Here is an 8,731-nt window from a genome sequence, read left to right as displayed (position 1 = left end):
GGTGTATCATTGATACGCGCATGATACGCTCCTGTACATTGATACGCGCATGATACGCTGATGTATCATTGATACACGCATGATACGCTCCTGTACATTGATATGCGCATGATACGCTGATGTATCATTGATACGCGCATGATACGCTGGTGTATCATTGATACGCGCATGATACGCTCCTGTACATTGATACGCGCATGATACGCTGATGTATCATTGATACGCGCATGATACGCTCCTGTACATTGATACGCGCATGATACGCTGGTGTATCATTGATACGCGCATGATACGCTTGGGCACAATAGGTGAATACATCCCTAACAAAATTTAGAGTCGCCCCAGCTTCTGGTAATCCACATCAGAAGCTGACGCGTCTGTAAATTTTCACTCTTACAATAGACACACACATCTCACTCTTACAATAGATACTGACGTTATAAAAAAACTTGGTATGGTATGGTTACAGAATTTTGGTTATTGAATATTATTTATTGTGTTGTGAGTGAAATTTATTATTTTATCATGAATTTCACCATGCTTAACTTAGTGTGGGTCATGATATTCTACACGTATTGTGTAATGAACATCATTATCAACTCTACGAAATATTTTTACGCAGCAAGATAGCAGGCCGAAGAACATGAGTGTTCTACCATCATAAAACATGGCCTTTAAAGTGTGTCACGATATTTCTGGTTACTACACACTTATGAAATATTCATGGGATACGAGCCCATGACTTATTATGGTCCAGATATTCATGGGCGTGGTATTGGTGCAGTATGAGCGCGGCATGATCAGTATGGCGTAGTTTGGGCGCGGCATGGACGCAGTATAGGCGCAGTATGGGCGTAGTATAGGCGCGGTATGGGCGCGATATGGGTGTGGTATTTGAGTGGTTTAGGCGTGGTATAGGCGCATTATAGGCGTGATATGGGCGTAGTATGGGTGCGGTATGGGCATATAACAGGACCCACCATCAGCAATGTCAGGCTGCAGGGGGCTGAGGAACGAGGCGCGGGAGGTGACGGAGGTGAGGCTGGAGTTGCTGCTCCTCAGCTCGCTGATGCTGTCCTGTGTGCAGATATCGTCTCAATACAGTAAATAAATTAAATAATCACCGCGAAAATGATTTAAATAATATAGCATAATCGCTTCAATAGTTTCCATAGCTAGAGGTGATAACAAATATTTATTTAAAGTTCGTAATTTCCAATCCTCGTAAGTTTCAGGCTGCAACGAGTGTTAAAGGGAGTCACCACAAACATGTTATGGGCGTTAGTGGATAACCTGGAGAATGTTGGGGGATAACCTGGAGGTGTTGGGAGGCTCACCTGAAGGGTGTTGGTGGGGGTATCAGCGCCGGTAGTGACACGGGTGGACGCCATGGCGCTGCTGGAGTCGAGCGACTGGTTGTCTAGGGACGGCAGCTGGTCCACGTCCCTGAGGGATGACAGGCGCCCTTTACCCTGACCGGAGGGCGCGCTGGTGTCCTCCTCGCTCGTGTAAATCTTCAGTGTGGAGCCGTCGCCGAACTGCGAGTTTTTGGCTGTTCTCAAGAAACATTAATAAGACGTGGAGGGAACTCTCGAGAAACGTTGATAAGAAATGGAGTGAACTCTCGAGAAACACTGATAAGAAGTAGAGTGAACTCTCTAAAAACGTTGATAAGAAATGGAGTGAAATCTCGAGAAACGTTGATAAGAAGTGGAGGGAACTCTCGAGGAACGTTGATAAGAAATGGAGGGAACTCTCGAGAAACGTTGATAAGAAGTGGAGGGAACTCTCGAGAAACGTTGATAAGAAATGGAGGGAACTCTCGAGAAACGTTGATAAGAAGTGGAGGGAACTCTCGAGAAATGTTGATAAGAAGTGGAGGGAACTCTCGAGAAACGTTGATAAGAAGTGGAGGGAACTCTCGAGAAACGTTGATAAGAAATGGAGTGAACTCTCGAGAAACACTGATAAGAAGTGGAGTGAACTCTCGAGAAACGTTGATAAGAAATGGAGTGAACTCTCGANAGGGCGAGTAGGGAAGCGATGGTCTTAACAACAGGGCTGACTGGGCTGTGGTAGACCAGCACGCTGCGCTCCAGCAGCACCAGCTTGAACAGCACCAGCAGGTTGCGACCAAACAGCCGCACGCAGTCGCTCACGCTCACACCTGTCACAGCAACCAGTGAGCTTTGTGATGCTCAGTGAGCACAACAACAAGATACTGCTTTGTGGTGCTCAGTGAGCACGGCAACGATATATTGCTCTATGCTGCTCAGTGAGCACGGCAACCAGTCAGCTTTGTGATGCTCAGTGAGCACGACAACAAGATATTGCTCTATGCTGCTCAATGAGCATGGCAACGAGGTATTGCTCTATGCTGCTCAGTGAGCACAGTAACGAGATATTGCCGTGTGCTGCTCAGTGAGCAGGGAGTATTTGAGTGGCAGTGTGTTAGTGAGCTGTGAGAATGTGTTACTTGGTGAACATTAAGAGCGTGTTACAGACTGGTCCAAGTGCCACTGTCTTACGACACCCATAAAAAATGTGGCGCTCCAGCGCGGCTAGGTGTTATACCCAAAAAATATACCAAGGATACAAAGGCAGGTTATGACGTAGATCAGTGTGCCATGTGGCCAGCAGCTTGAGCAGTATATAAATACATACCTAAACGGGAGGGTAAGCGCCAAATGTTACTCGCGTCACAACTGCAGTTAAATTCAATCACTTCAACTGGCAAATAACAGTCAATTCATGTTGACCCTTGCCTGATTGAATAGGAAATACCGTACTGTGCCAACATTCGGGAATGATTATAAAATTGTAAATTATGCATTCGGACAATGGTTAAACTTTTTTTCTGTCAGGGTGATTCTGTCAGGGTGAAAAATTTACATGTCTAAGCTGTATTGTGCATGCCAATTTCAATGAACACATAACAATTCAGAAGCATAAGAGCTAAGCAGACCAACAGTATGTAAAGAAATAACAACAACAAGCTGTAAAACAAATTAATTAATTTTACATTAATTAATTAATGTATTAGCATTCATTTCCTAAGTCACCGTTACTGGGAGACACAATATTCTCTGCCAATTGTTCCAACAACAGCAAGAAAAATAGTAGGAAGCAAGAAAGTCTCATCATATTCTACATTAATGAATTGAATCAAATCTTAGCAAATGGGCATTAAATAAAAGAGAATTAATGAGCATAGCAATGTTACATTCATAACGTTTTGTTCCAAATCTTGAAAAACGCACATCATTTTACAAATTGGTGTAATGACAAGCACCAAACTTGAATATGAAGGTAAAGAATTCAACGAACTTGCATATGACCAAGGAAATAAATATGATGCAGTACGCAGAATAAATGAAACATTGTATTGCATTCATCCATGCAACAAATAGCAGCTCTACAAAGCCCATGATAACCAAGTAAAAATTTTAATATATGGAAATAAATCTGTAAATTAAACTTGGAGTGAATCTGTACAACATATAAAGTCAATATAAATCCTCAATTACGGTAGAGAAAATATAAAAAACTTTGATCCTTTTCTTCTAAATATATTTGTCAATAATAGTCAATTTGCATAGGCCCTCTAGACTCCCTGGAAAGCAGAATACCAGATGCAACATCGATGGTCAGGGCATAATGAACATCTTATTTGAAGGGAATATTGAAATACATAAACCTGGTATTATTTCTACACCAAACAGGAACAATTAACATAAATTTTAGAACAAGCAGCGCAATTACATAATAAATTGCCTTCAAGAATGTAATGGAGAGCCACTCAAACACAGTGTTTTGTGAACAGCAACTCTTACTCTAAATCCTGTAACTGATAATATTTCCATTTTCACCTCATTCTTGTTAGACAACTTCAAAATTTTAAATTTTTTACAATACGTAGACACTGAAGATAATTTTGAACTAACATATTTACTTCTCCCATCTACTTTGTTTTCATCACTTAATAGATGCTGAGGCTTGGTTTCATTGGAGTTAAAGATGGAGATCTACTCAGAGTCGAATTCATGGTTAAACTGCAGAAATGAATGAAGCTGGATTGAAGCATTCTGTCAGATACAGCAAAAGGACTACGGTATATATGTAACTAACGTATATACCTACTACAATACTAGCAATTCAGATCATCGTTTATTTATAAAAGCAATGAAATTATGGCTGGGAATATCAAAATCTCAATTAATGCGGTTACTCAAACCAAACAGAAGGGAAAGCTACTTCGAAAATACTACTAAGTGATATTTTCATAAGATTTAAACTTGTATAATAGCTTAGATAACAACAACGAGATCAAATTATAAACTAAAGCAGAAGCATTTACCAGGCAAGCATTAATCTTACCATATTTTTCTTCAAGATCCACTGAGGAAGAAAGGAGACAGCAAACACAACATTACACAAGCCCCAAGTGTAACATGGCCCTTTTATAGCCTCAATCAATGGAAAAACATTCAAGCCTTGTGAGTAAGTTAAGATCTGAAAATTATAACTAGGCTGTTAATAAAAAAAATGCACCAAAGCAGTTTTTAGATAGTGGAAATACCGTATCATAGGCTTACAGAAGGGGAATCTAACAGCAACAGACAATTGTCTAACACGCTAAACCTTGACACAGTAACACCACTGACGAAGATAGCAAACTTCATTAATGAAAGCTAAAAATAAAGACTTTCATTTTCACAATGTTACAAAGTAAAACATTCTGATAATTCACATGAAACAAGTAAATAGCGCACTACACATGATTCTAGTTTATCAAACATGAAAGCAATCACATTTACAGTAGTAAACACATTACAGTTGAGTTTAGAAAAATGGTTATGACTTATGAGAGAATTTACACAACTTTTGACTAACATGACCATACAAATATATAGTTAATATGATGAATGTGAAACAAATAAGCCTGCCTCCATAAACTGGACTATCATTATGCTCACCATGATGAAGTTTATCCCGCCAGTTGGCTGTGTTGAGGTCATGATAGAGGCCCGCCAAATCTCGCACATCTGCAAAGTCTGCTCCTTTGAAATACACTCGAGTGGTCACCTGTAAACGTTCCTGTAGGGCCCAAAACAAACTCAAGTTATCTCTTTAAAAGTTTTGATATACCATCAACCAGGGTACTAAGGGACAGTTGTCCCACATTTTGTAGAAATGTTGTAGCAGCAAAACTAATCACAATATTGCAAAACTAACAGTAGTGGCGTAAATTTAAACATTTTTACTATATATGTAGCATAAAGCAAGTTAAGAAATCATACATTTACTACCCCTAAAAAATCCCTAAAAAATGTGAAATGTGAGGTTTGAGAAAAGTACCTCTGCTAAGGTCTGTAGCAAAAAAATATTTGCCTCGTTAAAAAATTTTACTTACTATGGTATATGCAGCTCACTAAGAATTTCAAAAAGCTATATTTGGTACAAAATTGGAAATAATTGTTCATGTTTTATGCTGCTAGGAAATATTTTAAGGAGTAGAAACACCCACCTGGATGTAGCCATAGATGGGCAGTGTACAAAGAACACACACTGACTTCTGAACAGAATTTCGAGTAATGTCTGCAGTTTTGTTGGTAACTTTCTGGAAAATGAATTGCAAATGTTACTAGTCATATTAAGTAAGAAAAATATTACCAACATTAAGTTCTATAAAGACCTAACACTCACAGAATGTATTCATATAGGCCAAAATTATATGAAACAAAGTGAAAAACTAAAAATTTCCTTCAAATAATAGCTGTTGAAACAATTGAAATAGTCTGCAACTATACAGTACATTTGGAAGAATAACATACAAGAAAAAAAAGCAAAAAAAAATTCATGATCCAGTATGATTCTGCCTGTAAAGCTATAATTTTACCACCAGCAATCAAAATTTCATGTAAATATTCATTCAATCCTTCATACTACCATACAATTTTTTTCAGCTTCAGCAATTTCCCATTCATATTAAATTACAGGGCAATTATTCTAAGTTATATTTTAAACAACAGATAGTTAACCATTAATCTACTGGCTCCAGAAACACTAAATACCAGACATTTAGAAATAAATTGCAAAATTGCAGCAGTTTCTAGATGCACAATTTGTTAATGTGATCAAATTTGATAATCATGGTGATAGAGGCACTTTAATTTTATCATCACATGAAATCCTTATATCAATGCTTAATTTATTTAGAATGTATACCAACTTAACTCCATTTTCAACACCCAAACCTCTAACAAAGCAAACCTCAAGCACAGCTTGTAGTACAAGCAAGGACTACTACACATGTAGTAGTCCTTGAGTACAAGATACACTAAACACACCTCAGCATCAATTTGCCTGTAGCACGAAACTCCAAAAACTGTTCGGTTGGGATCTGTGAGGTGCGGCAAGTGGAAGAAAACTGTGTCAGCCTCATGGTTGTGAGCGCCATCAGGTAAGCAGAGAGATGGTAGATGCCTCCACTGCACCGGCAGATCACCACTAGAGCTGTCGTTGTTGCACAGAGGAGGATAGCAATACTCAACCTGTGAAAACACAATGTTAATGAACAATTAACATGTTAGATTTTAGCACAGAGTAAATAGAACCTGGCTGGTAAACAGACTAAACAGAAATTACAACACAAATGATATCACTGTGCATGATTGAATGTTAGTTATATTATTATGTAAATCTTACCTAGAATTCTAGATTGTACTACATTGTAGAATATGGGTAGTTGAATTTGTCTAATATTAGCCATATGTTATGATCATAATGTTGGCTAATATTAGTCATATTCCCTAAAATTGCGGGTATACATCATCTACACATGAAAAGGAGGACTTCGAATACGGTTTCATTTGTAATTGATGAGTATATTCTGCTGCTCCAACATTTTAAAATTAAGTTCTATTTCAAGTTTCATTGTCATTTTTAGTGCATTTTCTCATTTATAAAAAAAATGCACTATTGTGCTCTTCATGTCCGTCTGTCTGTCTATCTGTCCGTCCGTCCGTGACCTCAAGTCTTTGTCGAAGAGAAAATGCGCTCTCTGTCACTCACTGCAGTGAGTACAGAGTTACATTTTTTATGTCATTGATATCATTTTGGAACCAACATTTAAGTAACTAAGGAATTTCCCAGTTCAAACCTCAACTGATTTATATATATCAATTTAAAAACTCCACATATTTCTAGAGGGAGTTGCAATGCAATGAGACCATGGGCATGGGGTTGGACTATTGGGCTTAGACCATTGTAACTTGCAACAAGGGGGCCATGGGCCAAGCTGCCAAGGGCAAGGGGCCTTGCATTTGCAATGTGTTTAGACTGCCGCACGGCACATGGCGGCAAACTACCATAAGGACTTCTCATCCTACATCCTAGAATTCCACTATGCAGTCTACCTATGCTATACTATAGGACTTGGTAATAAACCTGAGGAAGAGCAAAAAAATTTTCTCCTTTCCCACTAGGTAGTATATGAGTATGGTGGCACCTAGTATGGAATATATCTACTTGGCGAGCCGCGACTGAATTTTTCGAGCNAGTAGTGTTCAATATTCGTTAGTGTTCTAATTCAAAGCCGTGTTGTATCCCAATACAGCTCACACAGCAAACGGAATTCGAACACGTGGATGTCGGCAATACGTATCAGTTAAATTTGAAGCGCTGACGCAATACGACTCACCACGTGTCGGCACTGTCGGATGTTGCCACACAAAGTGATGGAATATAGGGATTTGGTAGGTTTCCATTCTAAAGGCTTTTTAATAAATATGGCAACATTTTGTGACATTTCATCGTTGCTGACACGTAGTGAAGTGTTTTGAGAGTCATGTGAAGGCAACAGAACTTACGTAACGCATACGTTTTTTTTTTATAGTTTTTCATTTCTCGATGTTTCCTTAATGTGTCGGAATATACCGCGTTTACCCTATATGATATTAGAGCCGCGATATTTCAGACAAAAATAGGACTTTTCCAGACTAGGGTAGCACTATGCAGGTTAGCAGCCTAGCAGGTAGAGCCTAATTTTCCATAATAATAATGGGAGTAGGCTATGTCCCTTGCCCTAGCTAATTTTGTAAAATCAAGAAAAAAACAGCACATTTTCTCAAAATATGATTTTAGCTAGGCTAATTCAAACTTTTCCATGTAAAAATCATTAACACCCACAATTTTGTTTTTAATTCTGCCTACCTTTATTCCAAATTAGACAATGTAGGTAAACCCAAAATATTATCAATTACAGATAAGATAAGACAAATGTTGATTTTTTGTGCATTTCTTGTTTTCTATAGCTACATAAAAATTATACTAAATTAACCAAAATTCGAGCAAATACGTACTTGCATTCCACGTTTATGATGGAAACCAACAACAATAACATGAAGAGCAATAGGGTCCTTTTCGTTTTCTTCCATGGTTATGCGAAGTTTTCCACTTAATCGACTTGAAGAAAGGTACTAGGATGCGAATAGTAATGGATATCAATCACACAAGCATTTCGACACACCGTGTTTAATAAACTTTGACATTCAACAGAGTGAATAGACTGTTTACTTGGCACATATGTGTTCACCCCCACCCCTAGCTTTTGGTACATCCAAAATCACTTGTAACGGGCAAGTGAACTTCAAGTGTGCTCATGAACAAAGATTGTCAATTGATGAATTTGGTTATTTGAATGTTAACAAATAGTTTTGAATTAATTTTT

General features: G+C 38.3%; 1 protein-coding gene across 1 annotated transcript; it reads right to left on the bottom strand.

Annotated features, from left to right (window-relative positions):
* Nucleotides 1-903: 903 nt before the first annotated feature.
* Nucleotides 904-8,438, bottom strand: LOC108680581 (late secretory pathway protein AVL9 homolog). Its single transcript, XM_018169458.1, has 7 exons — nt 8,364-8,438; nt 6,351-6,554; nt 5,528-5,620; nt 4,977-5,097; nt 2,067-2,167; nt 1,338-1,538; nt 904-1,077 (listed from the first exon to the last, which is right to left on the bottom strand). The coding sequence occupies exons 1-7, from the start codon at nt 8,436-8,438 to the stop codon at nt 904-906; spliced, it is 969 nt and encodes a 322-aa protein (XP_018024947.1).
* Between the last annotated feature and the right edge of the window lie 293 nt (nt 8,439-8,731).

Source organism: Hyalella azteca, unplaced genomic scaffold (genome assembly GCF_000764305.2).
Source record: "Hyalella azteca isolate HAZT.00-mixed unplaced genomic scaffold, Hazt_2.0.2 contig12546, whole genome shotgun sequence".
NCBI classification, from domain to species: Eukaryota; Metazoa; Arthropoda; class Malacostraca; order Amphipoda; family Hyalellidae; genus Hyalella; species Hyalella azteca.
This window is presented reverse-complemented; position numbering and strand designations above follow the sequence as displayed.